The sequence below is a fragment of the Coregonus clupeaformis genome, chromosome 13, assembly GCF_020615455.1.
Source record: "Coregonus clupeaformis isolate EN_2021a chromosome 13, ASM2061545v1, whole genome shotgun sequence".
Classification (NCBI taxonomy): domain Eukaryota; kingdom Metazoa; phylum Chordata; class Actinopteri; order Salmoniformes; family Salmonidae; genus Coregonus; species Coregonus clupeaformis.
Window position 1 is genome coordinate 37,548,271 of NC_059204.1, and position 26,390 is coordinate 37,574,660.

The window sequence follows — 26,390 nt, forward strand, 5'->3', positions numbered from 1 at the left end:
TAACACCTAGCATCAGTGCACAGTGTCAACAGGCAAATTCGATTACAATGGCAGTTAGGTCTCTGGAGGGAAGCTCAGGTCTGTTTAGGAATTTAATTGCACTCTGTGAAATTGTGATCATTATTATCGACAGAAGTCGGATTCTCCTTAGTCATGGCGTGATTATTCCTAACAACAGCGTGGATTCATCAATGTTAATCAAATCTTGGAGAGCTCAGTAAGCATCCGCATATATGGCTTTGCCTCAAACAATTCTATTTAGGAAAGCATCTAATGGTGAGAGCTGTGAAGAGTTTCTCTTTTATTTTCTGAGAGGAAAGTTACATTGAGAAGTTTGAGATAAATGCCAGACTTACAGTACATGTGTAGCCTAGCAGTCTACTATTTACAAAACTGTGAACCATCAATTGTCATTCATCCTGGGTTAAATTTAGACATTAGAAATGAGCAAATATTTCATAATCACAAACTTACTCACTATACATTCAGTCTACTGAATAGTTGTATCTCTCTATTTGTGACAGACTGGCTCGATTTGGTCTTATGTAGCAACATTTCAAATGGTGCTTTTTACATCGGATAAAAGTAGAGACTCAGAGCTAGAAAATGTTATATCAAACACTACAGTTGAGGAACAATGGGAAAGTAATTATGCTTTGAAAGTTGATAAAGTTGATAAACTTGTAAATCCACTTTTGACAAAATGTACCTTGAATGTTTTGGTACACCTACTGGAGTGTTCTTCTTTGTCTACACCCATTCAGCATCGTTGACACACTCTTAAGCCTTAGCTCCACCCATCTCTTTAAGGATTCACATGTTAGGCCATGTGCTAAACAGTACTGTAGTGTACTAAACAACCAAATATTTCAAGACTAAAGGCTGGTTTATACTACGTCTATCGACATGTCTGTACACAGTTGTCACAGTGACATCATGAACATTCTATTGACGTCCAACATCAAACTTGTCATTGTCGTTATGAAAACGTATAACACACAAAAACGACAGGCTGAATGACATCAGCAGCCTGGTGCTTCAAAATAGCATAACTGGTGTATTTTAACACCAATAAACCCATCCTTTTAAAAAGGAATTTAGTATAGGTCAATCTAGCAAATCAGGCAACTAAAAGCAACTTTCTAAACAATGTTTTGGTTAGTTTCTAGCTTGTTAGCTAGCTAGCTAACGTGAAGTTAGCTGGCTAGCCTGTTCAAGTATTGACCATATCATATAGCTGACAACATCTTAACTTTAGCTAATTTGTATTCATTAATACAGGAAAATAAACTCACAACAAGATCATTATTTACAAGTTAATAGCGAGCAAAAAAGAAAAGAAAAAAAGCTTATGGTTGTGAGTGTGACTAAATAAAAGCAGGGCGTTCTACCGGAGAAAACCTAATGTTATATCCTATGTGGCAGAAACAGGGGTTTGGTCAAGACGTTTACACAGATCAGACACGGACAGAATTGTATTAGCTCGCTTTCAAGGGTGTTTATTTAAATAATAAACAAAGAGAAAATAATAGGTCTCCTCTGGGATCCTTCTGGGCTCCGGGGTCTTGCTGTATCCTGTGGGGAACAAAACCGAGCTCCCTTCATTATCTCTTGCACTGAGCACGACTCTGGTACTGAGTAACCCCTCTTCCCCAGTCCCCCCTCTCGTGTGCTGCCCTTCTGGCAGCTTTATGGGACTTGTCCAGCTGGTGAGCAATCAGCCCCTGTTTACTCACCAACCACAATCAGCCCCAATTAGTCCTGGCCGGAGAGCCCGTCGAGACCTGGTATGTCCAGCAGAGGGAGCCATCGCCGCGTGATGTAGACGCCGTCTGTCACCAGGCCTCGACGAGTCTCCCCCTGGTGGCTAACCTGCTGTACGCCACACCTAATTTGACTTTGGTGCAGGTCTTGTTGTTCTTCATATTACCGTCTCTGGTAAACACACACTATATCAAATAAAATATTTTGTTTAGACATGTAGGTAGCTAGCTAGCTAGCTAAACAATGAACCATAATCCAAAATCATAACGTTACAACCCTGCATGAATCTACAGGTAGCTAAAGCTAACCAACTAGGTTCAATGTTAGCTAGCTAGCTAACATTAGGCTATAACAAAAAATGCAAATGGATCTGAGATACAAATAATATTACTGCACAGATCATACATGTAACGTTGGCTAGTGAGCCAGCCAGCCAGCTAACGTTAGCTAGCTAGCTAACAGTATGCTTTAACTTGCAATGAAAACAACTTTCTGACTAAATTAGAAACATAATATCTGAAAATGTAGCTAGCTAGACTCTCTTACCGTATACATGTATGAATGCTTCTCCCTCTGTCACAGATGCCATGGTTGCTGTTAGTTTGAAGATGTAATTCAGAGACAGGTGTTTTATACAACAGCCTTTGTGTGTTCTCTTTTCGACTCCCTCCGCATATTTGCAATCAAATACCTGAATTTTCTCCATCTCCTTAGCTATCATACTCTGCTTCCACCGGGAATTCCACTGATTTCAAAACCTGGAAGGGAGAGTGGAGAGCATTAGCAACATGATCACAGTTCTTCGTGATATCTTTCAAAAAAGCCATGTTAGAAAGGATTACCTACACATACTGAGCAGCTCATGTTATAGACAGAAGCGTGGTACATGGCAGACCAATCCGAACTCATCTCTCGGCATATCCAGCCCATCCATTATCTCAGCCAATCATGGCTAGCAGGAAGGTTCCTGTCTTTTTCCGTGGCTAAACCAACTAGGCTCGTAATCTAACAATTGTATTCGTATTTACAGATGGCATACAAGTTTGTATTAAGGCACATGAAAGTTCACATGTTCCAGAAAGCATTTCTGCCAAAAAACGCATTTTGATAAAAAACTGTTTACATTCAAATGCCTCTCCTGTGAAGTAGTGACGCGCAACATGCGTCTAGTTTCCTGAAACAAGTCACATAAGTGTTGAAACTGTCAAGGACAATTAGAGTATAAAATCCCAACAGCATATCCTACTCTTTAGGACAAATAAGGCTGTTTTACATCAGAGAGCTTTTGTAAGTCCTTTATTTCCATTTCACTGAGGTCTTACTCTGATAAAGGACAAGAGGAGTAGTTGTTATCACTGCTGTAACATATCAATCTCTTCACACTGCCTGTTGTTTTGGCAACTGTGTCTGGGTTTTTGGAGACAGTAGCTAGATAACAAAATGTTCTCAATTTTCAAAGTGGTTTACCACTACAAGGCTTGTGTGTGTGATGAGGTGTGAATGAAGGAATCAGGCGCAGGAGGGAAAACACAGAAGTCCAGAGTTTATTCCGTTTACACCCAGCATCAAAACGAAACTATCACAAGGGAAATATTCCACCTTGGCAATAACAAAATGGAAGAGTAGCTCAACCGTGCTGCTCGCTCTCACAATAAAACACTCACTCACAAAGACAAGGGGAACAGAGGGAACACTTATACACATACTAATTAGGGGAATGAGCACCAGGTGTGTGTGATTGACAAGACAAGACATGACAAGTGGAGTGATGAGAATGGGATCGGCAGTAGCTAGTAAGCCGGTGATGACGAACACCGAAACCTGCCCGAACAAGGAGTGGAGCCAGCGGAAGTTGTGACATTGTGTTTCCTGTGCTGTATCATACTTCTTTCTCTGGCATGTGGTTAAGGAGTGTGGGTCAAGGCATTGTGTGTGTGTGTGTGTGTGTGTGTGTGTGTGTGTGTGTGTGTCTGTGTGCCAGTGTGTGTGCACATGCACACAAGGGGTAATCTACATCCTGAAAGTCATCCCATCCTTCAGCTGGAGTCACTCCTTTAGAAAACTTGTTTCTGTTAATCTTTTATCTCAGAAGTCAGACGAATATTTACATTGGATGAAATTCTCCTTTCAGTTCTTTCCCTTGCTCTGGCTGTGATTGCAGAGCTTGTCTGCGATAATGAACACTCATGCTGACTTACTGCAGGCTTCACAGTGAGGACTGTCATTATTAATCTGTCACAGAACTTTTTAAAGGCATTCCCTATACAAATGGAGATACAGTGGGGGGGAAAAGTATTTAGTCAGCCACCAATTGTGCAAGTTCTCCCACTTAAAAAGATGAGAGAGGCCTGTAATTTTCATCATAGGTACACGTCAACTATGACAGACAAATTTAGAAAAAAAAATCCAGAAAATCACATTGTAGGATTTTTTATGAATTTATTTGCAAATTATGGTGGAAAATAAGTATTTGGTCACCTACAAACAAGCATGATTTCTGGCTCTCACAGACCTGTAACTTCTTCTTTAAGAGGCTCCTCTGTCCTCCACTCGTTACCTGTATTAATGGCACCTGTTTGAACTTGTTATCAGTATAAAAGACACCTGTCCACAACCTCAAACAGTCACACTCCAAACTCCACTATGGCCAAGACCAAAGAGCTGTCAAAGGACACCAGAAACAAAATTGTAGACCTGCACCAGGCTGGGAAGACTGAATCTGCAATAGGTAAGCAGCTTGGTTTGAAGAAATCAACTGTGGGAGCAATTATTAGGAAATGGAAGACATACAAGACCACTGATAATCTCCCTCGATCTGGGGCTCCACGCAAGATCTCACCCCGTGGGGTCAAAATGATCACAAGAACGGTGAGCAAAAATCCCAGAACCACACGGGGGGACCTAGTGAATGACCTGCAGAGAGCTGGGACCAAAGTAACAAAGCCTACCATCAGTAACACACTACGCCGCCAGGGACTCAAATCCTGCAGTGCCAGACGTGTCCCCCCTGCTTAAGCCAGTACATGTCCAGGCCCGTCTGAAGTTTGCTAGAGTGCATTTGGATGATCCAGAAGAGGATTGGGAGAATGTCATATGGTCAGATGAAACCAAAATATAACTTTTTGGTAAAAACTCAACTCGATCGTGTTTGGAGGACAAAGAATGCTGAGTTGCATCCAAAGAACACCATACCTACTGTGAAGCATGGGGGTGGAAACATCATGCTTTGGGGCTGTTTTTCTGCAAAGGGACCAGGACGACTGATCCGTGTAAAGGAAAGAATGAATGGGGCCATGTATCGTGAGATTTTGAGTGAAAAGCTCCTTCAATCAGCAAGGGCATTGAAGATGAAACGTGGCTGGGTCTTTCGGCATGACAATGATCCCAAACACACCGCCCGGGCAACGAAGGAGTGGCTTCGTAAGAAGCATTTCAAGGTCCTGGAGTGGCCTAGCCAGTCTCCAGATCTCAACCCCATAGAAAATCTTTGGAGGGGAGTTGAAAGTCTGTGTTGCCCAGCGACAGCCCCAAAACATCACTGCTCTAGAGGAGATCTGCATGGAGGAATGGGCCAAAATACCAGCAACAGTGTGTGAAAACCTTGTGAAGACTTACAGAAAACGTTTGACCTGTGTCATTGCCAACAAAGGGTATACAACAAAGTATTGAGAAACTTTTGTTATTGACCAAATACTTATTTTCCACCATAATTTGCAAATAAATTCATTAAAAATCCTACAATGTGATTTTCTGGATATTTTTTCTCATTTTGTCTGTCATAGTTGACGTGTACCTATGATGAAAATTACAGGCCTCTCTCATATTTTTAAGTGGGAGAACTTGCACAATTGGTGGCTCAGAGGAAGGCCCTCAAAATTGTCAAAGACTCCAGTCACCCTAGTCATAGACTGTTCTCTCTGCTACCGCACGGCAAGCGGTACCGGAGTGCCAAGTCTAGGTCCAAAAGACTTCTCAACAGCTTCTACCCCCCAAGCCATAAGACTCCTGAACAGCTAATCATGGCTACCCGGACTATTTGCACTGCCCCCCACCCCATCCCTTTTACGCTGCTGCTACTCTGTTAAGTATTTATGCATAGTCACTTTAACTCTACCCACATGTACATATTACCTCAACTAGCCGGTGCCCCGCACATTGACTATGCAACGGTACCCCCCCTGTATATATAGCCTCCCTACTGTCACTTTATTCTATTGTATATATAGCCTCCCTACTGTCACTTTATTTTTTACTTCTGCTCTTTTTTTCTCAACACTTTTTTGTTGTTGTTTTATTCTTACTTTTTTGTTTAAAATAAATGCACTGTTGGTTAAGGGCTGTAAGTAAGCATTTCACTGTAATGTCTGCACCTGTTGTATTCGGCGCATGTGACCAATAAAATTTGATTTGATTTGATTTGATTTGACTAAATACTTTTTTTCCCCACTGTAGATGTAGAAGAGAAAGGCGATCGTGTTGTTGCTCTTTATTATTGGTGTGTCTTTTGCCACTTAAGCCGTCATTCCGGCAAAATAGACCCACTTTCAAAAGCACCGAACATTTCCGACTACACTTCTTGAGAGCAAATAAATTGAACACTGTGGTTTTGGATTCTTATAGAAATACTGTATGAGAGCAATTTGGAGCTTACATCATCAGCCCTCCCACTTTTTGAATTTAGCACCCAGACCTGGGGCTTCCTGATTACATCTCAACCACTGCAGGTGGGAATAATTACTCTCTACGGCTCAGCCATTATTATATTTGCTAATCATGAGACATTCAGAGCAAAATCTTTACTTTGGCTAATTGGAAGAAGGAGGAAGAAAGGTATTCAAATGAATCATCAAAGGGTTATCATGAGGGGCTTTTCCTGAAGGGCCTTTTCTAAGGGCCTCTCGTGGCAATTTGTCTACAGTAGTAGTTAGTTAATCAGGGTAGTTATTGTTCCACTTTGCTCACTAGCCACAGCACTTAACCTTCTATGTAACAAGATATCCACTCATAATACTCCTTACAGCCTGGTAAATGACGGTCCCTAACCCTAGACTAAAGAACAGATTTTGCAATTACAACAGAGCCATATACAGTGGGGAGAACAAGTATTTGATACACTGCCGATTTTGCAGGTTTTCCTACTTACAAAGCATGTAGAGGTCTGTAATTTTTATCATAGGTACACTTCAACTGTGAGAGATGGAATCTAAAACAAAGATCCAGAAAATCACATTGTATGATTTTTAAGTAATTAATTTGCATTTTATTGCATGACATAAGTATTTGATCACCTACCAACCAGTAAGAATTCCGTCTCTCACAGACCTGTTAGTTTTTCTTTAAGAAGCCCTCCTGTTCCCCACTCATTACCTGTATTAACTGCACCTGTTTGAACTCGTTACCTGTATAAAAGACACCTGTCCACATACTCAATCAAACAGACTCCAACCTCTCCACAATGGCCAAGACCAGAGAGCTGTGTAAGGACATCAGGGATAAAATTGTAGACATGCACAAGGCTGGGATGGGCTACAGGACAATAGGCAAGCAGCTTGGTGAGAAGGCAACAACTGTTGGCGCAATTATTAGAAAATGGAAGAAGTTCAAGATGACGGTCAATCACCCTCGGTCTGGGGCTCCATGCAAGATCTCACCTCGTGGGGCATCAATGATCATGAGGAAGGTGAGGGATCAGCCCAGAACTACACGGCAGGACCTGGTCAATGACCTGAAGAGAGCTGGGACCACAGTCTCAAATAAAAACATTAGTAACACACTACGCCGTCATGGATTAAAATCCTGCAGCGCACGCAAGGTCCCCCTGCTCAAGCCAGCGCATGTCCAGGCCCGTCTGAAGTTTGCCAATGACCATCTGGATGATCCAGAGGAGGAATGGGAGAAGGTCATGTGGTCTGATGAGACAAAAATAGAGCTTTTTGGTCTAAACTCCACTCGCTGTGTTTGGAGGAAGAAGAAGGATGAGTACAACCCCAAGAACACCATCCCAACCGTGAAGCATGGAGGTGGAAACATCATTCTTTGGGGATGCTTTTCTGCAAAGGGGACAGGACGACTGCACCGTATTGAGGGGGAGGATGGATGGGGCCATGTATCGCGAGATCTTGGCCAACAACCTCCTTCCCTCAGTAAGAGCATTGAAGATGGGTCGTGGCTGGGTCTTCCAGCATGACAACGACCCGAAACACACAGCCAGGGCAACTAAGGAGTGGCTCCGTAAGAAGCATCTCAAGGTCCTGGAGTGGCCTAGCCAGTCTCCAGACCTGAACCCAATAGAAAATCTTTGGAGGGAGCTGAAAGTCCGTATTGTCCAGCGACAGCCCCGAAACCTGAAGGATCTGGAGAAGGTCTGTATGGAGGAGTGGGCCAAAATCCCTGCTGCAGTGTGTGCAAACCTGGTCAAGACCTACAGGAAATGTATGATCTCTGTAATTGCAAACAAAGGTTTCTGTACCAAATATTAAGTTCTGCTTTTCTGATGCATCAAATACTTATGTCATGCAATAAAATGCAAATTAATTACTTTAAAATCATACAATGTGATTTTCTGGATTTCTGTTTTAGATTCCGTTTCTCACAGTTGAAGTGTACCTATGATAGAAATTACAGACCTCTACATGCTTTGTAAGTAGGAAAACCTGCAAAATCGGCAGTGTATCAAATACTTGTTCTCCCCACTGTATGTATCCAATGTAGATTTGTTTTTACTTTGAAGAAAAAATATATTTTCTTTGCGATGTAATATTTAGGAATCATGTTCTCTGGTATTATATTTTTCTTCTGGTATACTCTAATACCTCCATGTTGTTGGTGTGTTTCTCTCCAGTGTCTTCTCTAGAGAATGGCAATGTTGGGGGCCAGAGGAGAGTGGAGTCAGACAGCGGCGCCTTCACACACTCATCCACACAGGACACAGAGAGTGAGATCCACCATTTTACCACAGCATCCCCCATGAACGTCCCCAACCACCGGCCTGTCTTCAGAGGATTGGCCCTACATGAACTCCTGCTCTCTAAAGATTTCCAGGGGGACCAGCGGTTCTTCACAGACCATGGAGGCGTGGCAGGACATCCCACAATGCCCAGCTCTGTTTCTGCCTTTGAGGCGGGGGACGCCTCAACTCGCCTGGTGCCACACGAGGATGCCCCTGCCTTCTCTGACATCGCCACTACTGCCACGGTGGCTGCCACAACCCCCCTCACCATCTCTGCGTCTACAGCCCCTGGGCTACTGGTGAGCATGGCTCAGAATAACAAGTCTGCCAAGGACAAGGCCAGGGATGCAGAGGAGGTGGTGGTGACCACAGACTCCCTGACCACGCCTGTAGTGGCAACCACTGCCCCTACAGTCAGTGGCCACAGCCCCAATGTCCCCACCTTCCTGAACGGAAGCCCCAATGGTCAGGGGGAAGTTATCATGGAGAACACCCTGACCCCCCCTGTCCTGACTACCTCAGTGAGTGTGGAGAAAGGGGAGTCAGAGGAACCACGGGTAAAGAACAGAACAGGCCCTGGGATCCAGCTCACCAAACTGACCACAGTATCCACAGGAGAGGTGAATGAGGGAATGACCACCACAACCATCATCACAACCACCACCATCACCACCATGCAGACAGCAGGTAACTTCTGTTTCTATTGGTCTCATACACAAATAGAGTGAAGCTAGAAGTATGTAAATCCAATTACATCCAATTGGCAACTGCTACTTTTCTGTAATGGCCTAATGCAATGGCTTTAGAGTAGCAGTTTTAATGCAGGCATCATCAAATCAATTAAACTATCAACAGTTCGAAATTTACTCAGGGGCGGGTCTTAAAATCACTTAAACTATCAACAGTTCAATGCAGTTCACAGCCTAGAGTAGAATTTTGTACTCACTTGAAAACAATAATGCAATTATTCATTGCAATGTGGTGTTGTAGGCTAATATAATTTAGGTAAGATAATTGTGTTGTCCCCCTCTCTTGCATGTCTCATGTCTTCACTATTCTTTCATGTGCAATGACACACCTGGCCTCTCCACTTACATTGAAAATTGGTGCAGCTTTGAATGATTTTATGTCTGATATGATGCTAGTTAGCCTATTCCAGATCTGGACAAACATTCCACCTACCACTATTGTCACTATGAATGGTGGATAGAGGGCAGGATAGACAGTTAGACTGGTAAACTATATTGGCCTGTGGTATAGTTAGCGCCCAGAAAAGCGTAGTGCATAAGGGAAGTACCAAAACACCTTGATATAGGGGAGGCGCATGCAAGCAGATGAAAAAATGTGGCTAGGATGGAAGAAAGCCCAAAAAAAGAGTATGCCAACCAGGGGTTGGAACAAAAATTATTTTCCAATAGTTTTAGTTCTGAACAGAACCATTATTGTTTTTGTTCCATTTCACTGTTCCGACCAGCAAAATAAAGTTCTGAACCGGTTCGAACCAAAAATAAGTAACGGTTTATATCGTTCCTTTCTGTTCCTTTTTAAACCTCTGATTTTTTTATAGATTTTTTACATTTACCTTAACATTAAATGACATCACCAATCAGTGCGGATAGAGCAGCCTGCTATGGAGGGGGCAAGCTATTTACATGCATTGAACAGAAGAGTGTAGGGAGCGAGATGAGACTGAAATTTTGCAGGTGGGGAGAGTGCGAGAGAGGGTCCCATGCTTTTAAAATAATGGTTCTGTTCAGGAACAGTATAGATCATTTTCGTTCGCGGTTCTGATTTAGTTCCCTGCCGACAACATTTTACATTTTAGTAATTTAGCAGACGCTGTTATCCAGAGCAACTTACAGTTAGTGAGTGCATTATTCTTTTTTCTTTTTTTTCATACTGGCCCCCCGTGGGAATCAAACCCACAACCCTGGCGTTGCAAGCGCCATGCCCTACCAACTGAGCTACACGGGGCCCTTTGTCCCTATTTTGGACAAACCCACCCCAGTACATTTCAAACTGTCCATTAGAATGGGATATTCAGTCTAACCAGAAATTCAAGTTTTCTGCAAGTATTCTGCCATTTAGCAGTGACCTAAAGTGGCCTGCCTGACTGCCTCTCACTCATAGTGTTTACTCAGACTTTAGTCAGAGTTTTTTACAGCGAGGCAGGAACATCATCGGAGAGGGCCAGTCGGTGTTGCCCATACGTCCATGGTGACCGCTCCCATTCATCTGGCACCCAGGATCACAAAGCTGATCATGCGACAAACCAATCTGCTGAGGCCGGCTCCACCTGATCTGTGCTACCTGGTTGTCCTCTCCAGTGGGTCTAGATGGCTGAGGGGCGGCGTGATCTCTGGGGCCCGGGCTGAGAGGCAGGGAACCTGGGGAGTTAATGAGGGGGTTAGAGGGCCACTGAGACACAGATGGGCTGTTAGAGATGGATCAGTAGTCTGGGAAGAGGGATCACCTGTCTTTTTATTTCTCCTGTGCCAGGTCCTTGTACTGTGAATTTCACTGACCCCGAGGGCCACATCAAGATTCCACCGCAGCATTCTGCAGCATTGTCATCCGACCCTGGAGTGGACTGCATCTATGTGGTGACCGTCTACCTGGGATACGGGATTGAAGTACAGGTCAGTGAAAACAGGATACTGTCTAGGTTGTCCCTTTTATGGGGTTCACATCCATACACTTTCCCACATCTCAAGGTTTTAATGGAAACTTGCTCAGTGTGTAAATGTTAATGGCAATGAAAGGAGGGCTGTTAGGTCCAGGTTTGCCAGTAGGCCTTGGGTTAGTGTTGCTGGACACAGTGTTTAAGCACCACAATCCTCTTTCCCTTGCGCTCTCTCTCTCTCTCTTCCCTTCCTGCATTTAACCTAATTACCATGGCTGTCGTTAGAGCCGGCGGCTCTGATGAAGTGTGTAACACCTTTATGCTGTTTTCAGCTGCCCAAATGCTAATGAGCTACGCATTTATTGGAATGTCCAACTAACATAACACTTCAGCTTGCTCATGAAACAAATGGCTTATGTCAACATTTATGAGTGCAGCCTATTTCTGCCATTACAAAGCCTGGAGCTTCACATGACTTCAAAGAAAAAAAGCAACTGCACTTCATGTTTAGCAAGTGCCTTATTTGTAACTAGAGCAGTTTCAAAATAAAACCATTATATTTGTTCCTGAAAATGTTCTCTTGGAGTGGTAAGGGGAATCTAAATTCAGCCAGGGCTGTTGTTTGCTTGTTGTGGTTCTATCTATTCATGTGGAACTTGTTATCCCTGGGCTGTCACATCAACAGTCCCACCACAATCAATACAGACCCAGCAGCAGGGACACCACAGCATAGCGAGCTGTTTAGTCAGCCGTAATTTCATAATGATCTATTGAGACACAATGGCCTACAAAAATTGTTTGCAAAAGCATAGGTAAAAGATAAACCCGGAGTTCCATTTGGTAGCATGCATTCAGAGGGCCCTCACTTTGAATGCATCTCTTTCACTGGTCCCGTCTTGGCTGCATCCAATCAGTGTTTATCTATGGAAGCAGGCATCAGTCATTATTTTCTCCAGGGAAAGAAGGGATGGTGCATCTATTTCCCCTACCAAAAATAATAATAAGTAGGTAAAATAGGTTGAAATGCATTTAGATTCATTTAATTTCCCAGACAAAATGTATCATTCTGTATCCCATCAACAGTACTTTAGCAATAAGATTATCTCATAATTCATTGATTGAGTGTAAAATATATTTCACAATTTATTCATCATACATTGCATGATGCAATACAAACTTTGCATTTCATATCATTCATATCATTTTGTCTAATGGAAATAAACCAATTCTAATGCATAGTCAATTTCTTTAGCAATAGTTGCATACCGTTGTAGTTTACAGTAAATACTTTAATCTCGGGTTGTGTTCCTAGTTCCTGGTTCAATGGCCATGACCGTAGCACTGTATTTTATTTGATTAAATCAGAACAACAATTAATTACATTTAGTTTAAATTGGTCAATGAGCAGTCATCCCTTCTTGATTACACACACAATCAAAACAATCTCTCGATGAGCAAAATATATATATATTTGAGAACATGCTTTTTGTAAAGAGAAAGTGGCATTGCCCCTGTAGGTGAATGAAAGTCTGTGTGGCATTGGCTAAGTAGGGGAATTAATTGACTCTTGCAATGGACAGAGTAATTCTGTTTTTCCCATTTGGCTGAAAAGAGCCAGTCACAGACCACCAATTACTTAGCTAGAAGTATGCTGGGATGCTGACCATAGGGACATATTGTACAGTAGCAATTTAAAAAGTTAGACTTTTGTGCTTCAGATCATGGCTAAACCACTACCTGTCTCCATGGCCACATAGCATGCTGTTGGTATTTGTCTATCTTTGAATTATGTGGATTGAAAGCCACCTTGCTTGTTTCTCTTGGTGAAAACCTCCCCTTAAATGAAAAGTAACTTTATAAAAATCCTTCAGGACCTTTGAATACCAGGACTGATAGGGCCGTTGTTCACTCATGGTCATCTCCTTTATGCACGATAAGGAGGCATGCAGTATAATTTAGTGCTTGCCTTAGCAAATGACAATGATACACCCCCACTCATGTCACAATAACCTATCAGCTATGCAGTGGACTCAGAGATTAAGTGATAACCTACATTAAACCCAGCCACGATTAGAAGGGTCATTGTTAAAGTCTCATGGCATGTTGCCTGAACACAGTGAGATGATCTGGTAAGTAAATCCATATGCACTCTCATTTCACCACATTGTCTCTAAACATTAGGAACACCACTTTTGCCCTCAGAACAGCCTCAGTTCATCGGGGCATGGACTCTACAAGGTGTTGAAAGCGTTCCACAGGGATGCTGGCCCAAGTTGACTGGATGTCCTTTGGGTGGTGGACCATTCTTGATACATATGGGAAACTGTTGAGCGTGGAAAACCCAGCAGCGTTGCAGTTCTTGACACAATCAAACCGGTGTTCCTGGCACCTACTACCATTCCCCTTTCAAAGGCACTTTAATATTTTGTCTTGCCTATTCACACATACAGAATCCATGTCTCAATTGTCTCAAGGCTTAAAAAAATGTATTTAACCTGTCTCCTCCCCTTCATCTACACTGATTGAAGTGGATTTAACAAGTGACATCAATAAGGGATCATAGCGTTCACCTAGATTCACCTGGTCAGTCTATGTCATTGAAAGAGCAGGTGTTCCTAATGTTCTGTACACTCAGTGTAAGTATTTAGGCATATCATGTGAAGTAGGCCTCATGTGAAATCATTGTCAAAAGTGCAAGAGATACAGTTGCATGTAGGTCTAGATTATTTATGGATTGATCACATAGAAATATCAAAACACTATTTTAACAACTCCAAAGCAATTGTATGTGGTGACTCGCTGCATTTTTCTATTGTCAAGACCCCGACAGGTAACTCTTCACTGGTAAGGACAGCTCATGAGGTGTCCTAAATATCTGTTGACTTGGTGTGACTCTTATGACTAAAGAGGCTTCATGCATAGCTTTTTTCAGCACTTACGACCAATTTTCAGCTCTGAGACGCTTTGTGGAAACAGACCCAGATGTCCCAATCCATTTCCTCAAGATGGAGGCAGATTTGTAATGACCTTAATTCCCGCCAACTAGCTGGAGACTCTCTAATAATAGCTTTATATTTCAAAGGCGCTGTGAAATTATTTTGTAAGAGGAAAACAGTCTGAGATGTCATCTGTGTGATTGTGAGCGTGATGCTGGGCCTGGTGAGAGGAGGAAGAGGCCTCCTGGGCATGAAAGATCCTTCTTGATCTATTTCACCAGGGACACTGATGATGAAAAGAGCCGCAGAGATGGATTGATGACTTCACTCAGGCCAATTTTCCAAATGTACATAATTGAATGAGAAACCTTTTTCAAGTAGAGACGAGGGGTGTTTCTGAGAGAGAGGACGCCCACTCCAGTCTGTGCCCCCTTGCTAAAAAGGAAATAGAGCCATGAAGAGGAAATTGTAGACTTCTCCATGTCACGGTTCAGACAGACGACAAGAGGACCACAATTGCGTCACACCAGAAAGTTTATTAAAACTTAAGGGAAAAGGGAAGTAGGGAGTGAGTGAAGGCTCCAGGGTTATCCCGTCCAATGTGCTGGGTCTGTGCCCCCCAGTGGCAGCGGTGCGTCCGATGACGCCGGTGGTTGGTGGTCCAGAAGTCCTGGGGGAGGAAACACAGACACAACGGGCGGATGAAACAAGGCAGAAGTACAGTTCAAGGGAAATCCAAATACGTTGTAGCAAGGCAGAAGGCTGGTCAGAGTTACCGGGGTCGAAGAGTAGTCAGGAGTCGTAATGGCAGAAAGCAGGTCTGGTTTTCCTGGGGCAGAAGAGTATCCAAGAATCAGGCAGGTCCGGGGTCACAAAACAAGGGTGAGCCAGAAGCGCGAGCACACAGGTTCCGGTGTGAGCTTTGCAGACGATCTGACAAAGGAGAGCTGAGAGACGGGACTTTAAATACTGGGAGAGGTTAGTGGGTAATGCAGCGCAGCTGGCAGAGTAATTAGAGCCGAGCAGAGCAGGGACAGGTGGAGCTCGTTAGGCTGAGTAGAGAGAGAGAGATGAGCAGAGTGGAAGATAGTGGAAACACATTAAGGTGGTAACCCGGTGGAGTGAGAGGGCTCATGACAGAACCCCCCCCAAGGGGACGGCCCCAGAAGTCCCAAGAGCAACACCACGCCGGGCGGGAGGAGGAGCCGGAGGAGGGCTAGAACTCCTCCGAACGGTCCCGAGCGACGCCCTCATCCTCGGAGGAAGCCGGAGGGCCGTGGTCGGGAGATGGGACAGGTCCCGAGACAGGATCAGGCACAGGACAGGAAGCCGAGCGGGCAGGACGGTTAGGGATCCCTCTGGGGCGGCCCCCTACGGATTGCAGGTTGATCAGGATGCCGTTGGTGGAAGGCGGTGATGAGAGTCCTATCCACAATCCGACTAGCTGGCACCCAGGTCCTTTCCTCAGGTCCATAGCCCTCCCAGTCAATGAGGTACTGGAGACCCCTACCCCTCCGTCTGGACCGAAGCAGGCGGCGGACGGTGTAAACCAGACCACCATCGACGAGCCGTGGAGGAGGAGGACAAGGCGCAGCAGGGACCAGCGGACTCTCATGAATGGGCTTAATCTTAGACACATGGAAAGTGGGGTGCACCCTCATGGAATTAGGCAGTTGGAGCCGGACAGCAGTTGGGCTAATCACTCTTATGATAGGGAATGGGCCAATGAACCGAGGTGCCAACTTCTGCGACTCCACCCTGAGTGGCAGGTTCCTTGACGACAACCACACCCTTTGACCAACATGGTAGGTGGGAGCAGGGATTCTCCGACGGTTGGCCCCGGTAGTGTAGCTGGCAACGGATCTGAGAAGTGTGGCTCGGGCCTGTGACCAGGTGCGGCGACATCGACGGGCAAACGCAAGTGCAGATGGGCAAGTAACCTCCCCCTTCCTGACTGGCAAATAGAGGGAGGCTGGTATCCATAAACACATTGGAAAGGGGACATACCGATGGCAGAGCAGGTCAGAGAATTGTGTGCGTACTCCACCCATGTCAATTGCTGCGACCAGGAGTGGGGGGTTGCGTGAAGTCATGCATCGCAGTGCCTTCTCGAGCTCCTGATTTGCCCGCTCTGACTGCCCATTGGATTGGGGATGGAATCCGGAAGTCAGACTGACTGTGGCTCCCAGCAGGTGACAGAACTCCTTCCAAAAAGTGGAGGAGAATTGTGGACCACGGTCAGAAACTACATCCTTTGGCAGTCCGTGGATCCGGAAGACGTGTTCCAGGACCACCTGGGCGGTCTCCTTGGCGGTTGGGAGCTTGGGGAGGGGAATGAAGTGTGCCATCTTGCTGAATCGGTCAACTATGGTGAGAATGACGGTCTTGCCCCTTGAAGGGGGCAGCCCCGTGACAAAGTCAAGGGCGATGTGAGACCAGGGACGTCTGGGCACAGGCAGGGGCTGCAGCAATCCGGCTGGGGGCTGGCAGGACGACTTGTGTTGGTTGCAGATGGGGGCAGGCTTGGACGAATTCCCGTACATCCTTTCTCAGAGCGGGCCACCAGAACCTCTGGGCGAGCAGGTTGTAAGTGCGGGTGGAGCCAGGGTGACAAGCTAGGCGGGAGTCATGTCCCCACTGAACGACCTGGGACCTTAGGTTTTCGGGGACAAAAGGCGGTCAGCTGGGCAAGTGCTGGGACCGGGCTGGTTACGGAGAGCTTCCAGCACCTGTTCCTCAACAGCCCAGGTCAGAGCTGCTACGATGCAGGGACTTGGCAGAATCGACACAGGATCCTTGGAGGGGTTGTCATCCTTCTGGAATTGACGGAGAGGGCGTCTGGCTTGGTGTTGCGTGATCCAGGCCGGTATGACAGAGTGAAATTAAACCTGGTGAAGAACAGGGCCCAGCGGGACTGCCTGGAGTTCAACCGTTTGGCCGTGCGGATGTACTCCAAGTTCTTATGATCGGTCCAAACGAGAAATGGAGTGGTGGACCCCTCCAGCCAGTGACGCCACTCCTCCAAGGCAAGCTTCACAGCCAGCAGCTCTCGGTTCCCTATGTCGTAATTGCACTCAGAGGGGGACAACCGACGTGAGAAAAAAGGCACAGGGATGGAGCTTCCTATCCTCCGCAGCCCACTGAGAAATCACAGCACCAACTCCCACATCCGAGGCGTCCACCTCCACAATGAATTGCCGGTCCACGTCAGGCATCTGGAGGATGGGAGCGGAGGTGAACCTTACCTTGAGGGTACTGAAGGCCTTGTCGGCTGCTGGGGTCCAGGTGAAGGGTTGCTTGGTGCTGGTTAGAGCAGTGAGAGGGGCAGCAACGGTACTGTAGTTCCGGATAAACTTTCTATAGAAGTTAGCAAACCCCAGAAACTGTTGCAGCTTCTTTCTGTTCTCCGGAACTGGCCATGGCGTGACTGCTGATACTTTGGCAGGATCCATTTGGATACTTCCCTCTGCCACTATGTACCCCAGGAAGGCCACTGTCTTGACGTGAAACTCACACTTCTCTGCCTTGGCGTAGAGGGAATTCTCCAGAAGACGATGAAGGACTTGCTGGACATGGCGGGTGTGTTCAGACAGGTTTCTGGAGTAGATTAAGATGTCATCCAGGTAAACGAAGACAAACTTGTTTAACATGTCCCGCAGTACATCATTCACTAGAGCCTGGAACACAGCAGGAGCATTGGTGAGGCCAAAAGGCATAACCAGATACTCGTAGTGGCCTGTTGGTGTATTGAATGCGGTCTTCCATTCATCTCCCTCCCGGATCCGCACTAGGTGGTAAGCGTTTCTGAGATCCAACTTGGTAAAAACAGTGGCTCCCTGGAGCAACTCAAAAGCAGAGGTGAGCAGAGGGAGAGGGTAACGGTTTTTCACTGTGATGTCGTTGAGTCCCCTGTAGTCGATGCAGGGCGAAGAGATCCGTCCCTCTTCCCCACAAAGAAGAAGCCAGCACCAGCCGGAGATGAAGATGAACGGATCAATCCTGTGGACAGAGAGTCATTGATGTAGTCCTCCATGGACCTTCTTTCAGGAGCAGACAACGAATAAAGACGGCCCCTTGGAGGGGCTGTTCCAGGGAGGAGGTCGATGGCACAGTCGTACGGTCGGTGAGGGGGCAGAGATGTGGCTCTTGCTTTGTTAAACACTTCTCTGAGACCATGGTAGCATTCTGGGACATGGGAGAGGTCAGGGGCGGAGTTAGTAGGTACTGGCCGAGGGGGTAGTGCGGCAGCAAGCAGGCAGGTTCGGTGGCAGTCCTCTCCCCACTCCCTGATCACCCCCGGTCACCCAGTCGAGCTGAGGGTTGTGCCGGCGGAGCCATGGGTAACCCAGGATGAGGGGTTGGCCTGGAGAGGGGAGCAGGTGAAACTGGATAGTTTCTTGATGGTTTCCGGACAGACCCATCAAGACCGGGGCCGTGACATGAGTGACCGATCCGAGTAAGTGTCCGTCCAGTGCCCGGGCAGGAATAGGAGGTGTCAAACGGAGGTTCTCCAGTCCCAGTTGGCGTGCCAGCTTGATGTCCATTATGTTGGCTTCGGCGCCAGAATCCACCAAGAGCAGCCAGGGTGTGAGTAGAGTCAGAGAGGCGGAGGTGAACTTGCAGCAAGGGTTTGCGGTCGGAGGACTGGATGGTCATTGAGCTCAACCGGACTCCCCCTATGCCCGGTGAGCTTCGGCTTTTAAAGGGCAGGTTACCACACGATGTCCATCACCTCCACAATAGAGGCAGAGGTTTGAGGTGAAGCCGGGCGCTGGCGCTCTGCAGGAGTGAGAGGCTCGCCCAATCTCCATAGGCTCAGACTGATCAAGCTGACTTGGGTGAGTGGCAGTAGCTGACAGGAGCCCAGTCGGATCTCTCCGAATGCCGGTAGTTGGTGGACCTTGGCGCCCCCTCTCACAACGAGCGGGTCTGTATCCTTCTGTCGATCCGGACAGTCAGTGCGATGGCTTCATCAAGAGTGGAAGGCAGTTCATGGGAGACCAACTCGTCCTTGATATAGTCAGCCAAGCTATGGAAGAACGCGTCCACCAACGATGGTGTGTTCCAAGAACTTCGTCTTGCCAGGGTTCGGAAGTCGATGGAATGGTCTGCGACTGTACGTCTGCCTTGTCGAATACTGAACAGTTCACGACGCCTCTGCGGTTGGTGAATCCAGGTCAAACACCTTCAGCATCTCCTCAGCAAACAGGTCGAAGGTTGCACATGCGGGGTTTGACGTTCGAACTCTGCTGTTCCCCAGAGTCGAGCTCGGCCCGTCAGGTGAGTGATGGCATACCCGACCCTAGCCCCTCCGTGGCGAAGGTCCTTGGCTGCAAGGAGAACTGAAGTCGGCAGCTAGTCAGGAATGGCCGGACCTGGGTAGAATCGCCGTTGAACCGCTCGGGGTTTCCAATCTTGGGTTCGGGGCAGCGGCTGAAATGACCGGGGCAGGTGACTCGGAGGCAGGGCTGGTGGGCAGACTGGCTGGGGTAAGGTTGGTGAGGAGTTGGATGATCCTGGCGAGTTGTTGTTGCTGCTGCTGGGACTGCTGCTGGTGCTGCTGGAACTGCTGATGCTGCTGGTGGCCGACCTGGAAGCAGAGAGGTGATGTCGCCGCTCATGCGGCCTAGCTCTCTCCAGTGTGTTCCAGGCGTAGCATGGCGGTGGGTTGCTTAGGTTCTTCGGTTTCCATGTCGGGGGAAGTGTCGCTGAGTCCATGATGGTCAGATCGTACTGTCACGGTTCAGACAGACGACAAGAGGACCACACAATTGCGTCACACCAGAAAGTTTATTAAAACTTAAGGGAAAAGGGGAAGTAGGGAGTGAGTGAAGGCTCCAGGGGTTATCCCGTCCAATGTGCTGGGTCTGTGCCCCCCAGTGGCAGCGGTGCGTCCGATGACGCCGGTGGTTGGTGGTCCAGAAGTCCTGGGGGGAAACACAGACACAACGGGGCGGATGAAACAAGGCAGAAGTACAGTTCAAGGGAAATCCAAATACGTTGTAGCAAGGCAGAAGGCTGGTCAGAGTTACCGGGGTCGAAGAGTAGTCAGGAGTCGTAATGGCAGAAAGCAGGTCTGGTTTTCCTGGGGCAGAAGAGTATCCAAGAATCAGGCAGGTCCGGGGTCACAAAACAAGGGTGAGCCAGAAGCGCGAGCACACAGGTTCGGGTGTGAGCTTTGCAGACGATCTGACAAAGGAGAGCTGAGAGACGGGACTTTAAATACTGGGAGAGGTTAGTGGGTAATGCAGCGCAGCTGGCAGAGTAATTAGAGCCGAGCAGAGCAGGGACAGGTGGAGCTCGTTAGGCTGAGTAGAGAGAGAGAGATGAGCAGAGTGGAAGATAGTGGAAACACATTAAGGTGGTAACCCGGTGGAGTGAGAGGGCTCATGACACTCCATGTTTCATCTTACCTCTCCGTTCTGTCTCCATTGAGAACACATGCATAGTCCAACATGTAAGTGGTTTATAATGAACATGATACTGAGGGTAGGAGTGTTATGAGTGTTGTTATCACCAGGGACAGTCCAAGGAAGGGCTGCCTTCACCTTTAGGATTGGTGAGCCACGAGCACTGTTGAGTCTGCAACCATCACAAAGCATCTGACCTTTACATGATGATATACACTGAGTGTACAAAACATTAGGAACTTGTTTTTTCATGCTTTGTTTTTCATGCACAACAGTTTCCAGTGTGTATCAAGAATGGTCCACCACCCAAAGGACATCCAGCCAACTTGACGCAACAGTGTCAAGCATTGGAGTCAACATGGACCAGCATCCTTGTGGAACGCTTTCGACACCTAGTAGAGTCCATGCCCGACGGATTGAGGCTGTTCTGAGGGCAAAAGTGGGTGCAACTCAATATTAGGAAGGTGTTCCTAATGTTTTGTACACTCAGTGTATAACAACTAGGCTAATAAATAAACATGTTTTTCTTTCGATTATTGAATTACCTACGTCATGTTATTTCAAGTTATCCATCTGCAACGCATTGTTAAAAAAATATGTCTAAATTGGGCATGCCGATAAGTTGGACAATTGAAGGCATTTAGGGCTTATGTTGACTATGATTGTGTTTGACAAAAATTATAAACCTTTCAAACGTTGTCTGCAACATTATCGGCAAGTGACTTAATGCCTACTGTGCCAAAGCGATTTAGAGTTGTTAAACATAGTGACGAGTGTGTTTATATAATGGTAATTATTGTCAAAATTCAGCTTTTAACAACCATCAGAATTGGTAAAAAAAAGGTTTTTCATGCAAACATATTAGGCAATAATTAAGTGTAGGCAATCTGATCTTATCAGGCGAAAATTATATCAAATGTTTTATCATTGCAACATTTAATGTACAGTCACATTCACCGTGGTTGTCTGAAGTAACACGTTATATTGAGTTCACAGCTGGCGATGCCTCATCGCGATTGTTTATTCCCCAATTTGCAACAATGTCAATGAGCATCATCACTATCTTTCCTTTGTGGTACCAGCTGAGATAAACTTTTATGAGTTGATTTTACTCCTGGCTCAGAGTTTGTCTGGGCAGTGTCTTAACATCATCCTAAAACCTACTCTGAGCTGAGAGTTCTTTGTTGTTGTCTTCAAACAGGTTTTAACAGGATTCCTAAGACCTTTTCTGATATGCTTTGTGTATACGGCCTAGATCTGATCAGGGATTTAAACTTCTGTGTAACGTATACCTAGTTTGATGGAAACCTGTTAGCCTGTGTGTCTATGCCCAAACTCAAGCTAGGATTCAGGAAGTGAGACCGGCTTAGAACTAAGGTTTAATGATAGTCAAAGGTGGGCGGTTGATTAATCCACATGGTGCAATTGAGTGAAGTGCCAAGACTGTGGCTCACAGTTTTATACTTAACTGGAGAGCAGAATGGGCTTCAGGATGTGGAGTTGGAAATTCAGAATTTCAGATGTTGCATTTACATGGGAGCTACTGCTTACGTCTAGGCAAACCAGCTACATATTCCATTATGTGTTTTTTTGTTTAAATATATATATATATATTTTGGTTTTATGCAAATCATCAGCCTGGGAAAATGGGCCATGATTAGTTTTAGGCTTACCACAGATGGCTATTGAATGTTTACTTGCTTATTTTTCTGTCCTTCCTGCAAAACGATCCCCACATTACCCCTTCCCTGGCATTTCTAATACTCCAAACACCTAATTTACTATGAAAGACCTAGAAATGGTTGAGCTTTGTCATCCCGCCCAGCTCTGGAGGGCTAAGATACGTTTAGGTGGAGGGTGTTTCTTTATATGTATGTTTTTCTCCTGCTTGGGGTTTTGGATCTATGCTAAGGTTAATGGCACACACACACACACACACACGCACACACACAACCACTCTCTCAGTCCAGCTTTTGATATAGTAGCTTGTTCTCTCTAGCCCCTCCAGTGGACTCCTATCTCAACAGGCAGTCTCTGTGTAGTGGAATATAATGAAAGGATTGTGCTGGAAAGCATGCAGAGGCCTCTTTATCAACACACATCACTGAGGCAGGTGGCCTGATGGGACGAGTATGTCCAAGTGAGGGCCAACTGGACCCAACACACAGATTGAAACAGGGACTCAAAGACTCAGACCAGTGGATGAATGGTCAGTGGCCCTAGGACAAATGTGATAAAGGGCTGTACAGTCACATACTAGGCCCAGTGTTCGGTTAGAGAGATAGAACAACTCAATAGACAGTCTCCCACCTCCCTCTCTGGTGACTGCAGATATTGATTGAAGCCAGGGCATGTGTCACCACTCCAAATCATCTGCCACTCAAGGACGCTGTACTGTCTGTAGGATGTCACAGGATCAATCTGGCCAGGGTCTCAGGACTGTAATGAAATGGACATGTAAATCTGAGAGTGCCCTGCAGAGTGGCATGTTGTCCAGAATGTTAATGTCAGCTCTAGTGGATAAGGTGCCTTGTCATATTCTGTAGACAAGGACATATATCCAAGCCTGACCCACTGTACATGCATTGCATATCCTTGAACAGTAACAGGTGTGAGATTATGTTAAGGATTCAGTATCTCTGTTTATCTCTAAGATCAGATCACTTTTAATTTCTACTTACTTCTCATTTATTAAGTTAATTAATTAATAAAAAGGAGTGAATATGCATTGTATATTGGTGCTGCCACCAGGGGCAACACATGGTTGAAGCATCTCTTACGGATCACTTCTTCAGAATCACAGTTATTATGTGTTTGTATTAATCTCTCTCACAGTACTCTGCTCAATTATTAAGTGTTTTGATCCGAGGTGCCTCCCATGTGCATATTTCTCCCTCACTCTGTATAGATTCTACTCAAAGAGGGATGTAATTACTATCTTCACTGTTGGATGAATCAATAAAACACATACATAGGCACACACACATTAATTATATCTCATAGTAAACTGTATGAAAACACAAGTGCACACCACACACTCACTACTACACATTTTGACCATTAGAGGTGGAAGGGAAGTGCAAATATGATTTTTTTTTATTGGATACATCAATGATAATGCCCTGCATTATGTGAAATGGGGAATGTTGTTCAGTAGAGCCTCGGGAGTTTCCTCATAAGTCTCAGTCCCTCATTTTCTTTTTTATAATCCAAGGAGAAACAATATTTTTCAATGTTATGTGCTCTCAGCATGTTATCCTTTCATACTCAGAGCTCCCCTTGTTTACAATCATTAACAGTCAGACAGTACATGAGATACATTTCTTGACCACAAATTTGAATTCTCCTCAGTTAACTACTGAAGGGCATTCTCTTAATGCATCATCTGTGGCTTTCAGCTTAATCACCAACTATTACAACCCCAAGCTCAATAAAGACTTGGCTAGGACACCCTGCCACTGATTGAGTAAATTGCTGTTGTTGTGATGTACTCTTGGAGATGTTTGTGAGAAGTGATGTCACCCCTCCACTTTACTTTGATTAGTTTACTTCCCCGAAAGCTCATATATACTCTGACTGTGAACTTGAGGGCCAGACCTGACCAAGTGAACTGACTTCATACAGTATATCAGTGGCCATCAGAGTGTATTAGAGGGAGGGAGCGTGAAAGTCACTAGCGGCCATGATCTAGCCATTCAGACAGGACGGACGGCCACTCCAGGCACCCGCTACTCACACTAATAACAACCTCAGTCTTGATTGGATCGGAAACATTGACAAGACTATGAAGGGCAGACTAGCGTCGCCCCGTCTCCTTTACTATCCTACCCTATTATCTCATGCTGTGATCACAATCTCTTTGACTCTCTTCTCAGCCCTTGCACTGCTACCCGAAGCTTGAGGAGACAATGACCTAATATGTGACCGACCGGCTCGATTCGGTCTTATGTAGCAAAATTTGACATTGTGTTTTTTTACATTGGATAAAAGTAGAGACTCAAAGCTAGAAAATGGTATATCATACACTACAGTTGAGGAACAATGGGAAAGTAATTCTGCTTTGAAAGTTGATAAACTTGTAACATCACTTTGAGAAAATGGCCCTTGAATGTTTTAGAGAATATTCTCTGTCTACACCCATTCAGCATCGTTCAAACCCTTTTAAGCTTTAGCCCCACCCATCTCTTTAAGGATTCACATGAGGCTATTTACTAAACAACCAAAGATCTCAAGACTAAAAGCTGGCTTATACTACGGGTATGTTCGTAAATTTAATCTGGAGTACCAGAGTGTGCTCTGGGCATTCGTAAACTCAGAGCGCTGTCAGATTGTCCGTTCGTAAAGCATTCAGAGCGCACACTGGATGCTCTGGCCGAAAAGTATGGTTGATCCGAGCGTTCTGACCTAACAACAGCAGTCAAGCACCCAAGATAACTGACTAACATTGGCTAGCTTGCTAGCTACTTCCATACACAAATGAGAGAACAGCACACTCTGACCATTTTACTCGCCCTAGCAGAGCTGGTTAGGCTGTTTTTATGTTATCCAGAGCGTTGGTGAGTGCAACTGTACTGCTGGCAACAATTTAGTTACGCTTTTTTGCCAACGTTTCCTTACAACGGCCATATTCAACGGGTGTTGAGCGTTCATAAATTTGTCAGTTATTGCCCACTCTGGCACACTTAGACAAGAGTGCTCTGAAATCGGAGTAGATAGCCAGTGCGAATTTACCAGCTACGTTTATCAACAGTTGTCGCAGTGACATAATAAACGTTCTATTGAAATAGTTACTTACATAGTGGAGTCTTTTGTTTAGACATGTAGCTAGCTAGCTAAACAATGAACCATAATCCCAACTCATAACGTTACTACCCTGCATGAATCTGCAAGTAGCTAACCAACCAGGTTCAATGTCAGCTAGCTAACATTAGGCTATAATTAGCAATACAAATGGCTCTGAGATACAAATATTACTACACAGATCATATACGTAAAGTTGGCTAGCTAGCCAGCCAGCTAATGTTAGCTAGCTAGCTAACAGTACACTTTAACTTGAAGTGAAAATGACTTTCTGACAAAATTAGAAACGTGTAATATCTGAAAATGTAGCTAGCTAGACTATCTTACCCGTATACATGGATGGACGCTTCTCCCTCTCTGTCACGGATGCCATGTTTGCCCTTAGTTTGAAGATGTAATCCGGAGACAGGTGTTTTATACAACAGCCTTCTGTGTGTTCTCTTTTCGACTCCGTCTGCATATTTGCAATCAAACGCCAGAATTTTCTCCATCTCCTTCGCTATCATACTCTAATTCCACTGATTTCATAACTCGGTCCTCCAGAAAGTGGAGAGCAACACTTATGCAGTTCTACTACGTGATATCTTTCAAAAAAGCTGCGTTAGAAAGGATTACCTACACATACTGACCAGCTCATATTATAGACAGAAGCGTGCTACATGGCAGACCAATCTGAACTAATCTCTCGGCATGTCCAGCCCACTCATTATCTCAGCCAATCATGGCTAAGCGGGAAGGTTGCTGTCTTTTTCCATGGCTAAACCAACTAGGCTCGTAATTTAACAATTTTATTCATATTTACAGATGGCATACACATTTGTTATTAAGGCACATGAAAGTTCACATGTTCCAGAAGGCATTTCTGCCAAAAAACGCATTTTGATTTTTAAAAAAAGTTTACGTTCAAA

The 26,390-nt window shown here is 45.4% G+C and overlaps 1 protein-coding gene across 7 annotated transcripts in view; it reads left to right on the forward strand.

Annotated features, from left to right (window-relative positions):
* Positions 1-26,390, forward strand: part of LOC121579908 (seizure protein 6 homolog) — a 210,398-nt gene that overhangs the window by 80,964 nt on the left and 103,044 nt on the right. For all 7 annotated transcript variants that reach the window (XM_041894885.2, XM_041894882.2, XM_041894883.2 and 4 more), the window contains exons 2-3: positions 8,606-9,400; positions 11,213-11,352. In XM_041894885.2, coding sequence (XP_041750819.1) covers positions 8,606-9,400; positions 11,213-11,352 — 935 coding nt within the window. The remainder of the gene's footprint in view (positions 1-8,605; positions 9,401-11,212; positions 11,353-26,390) is intronic.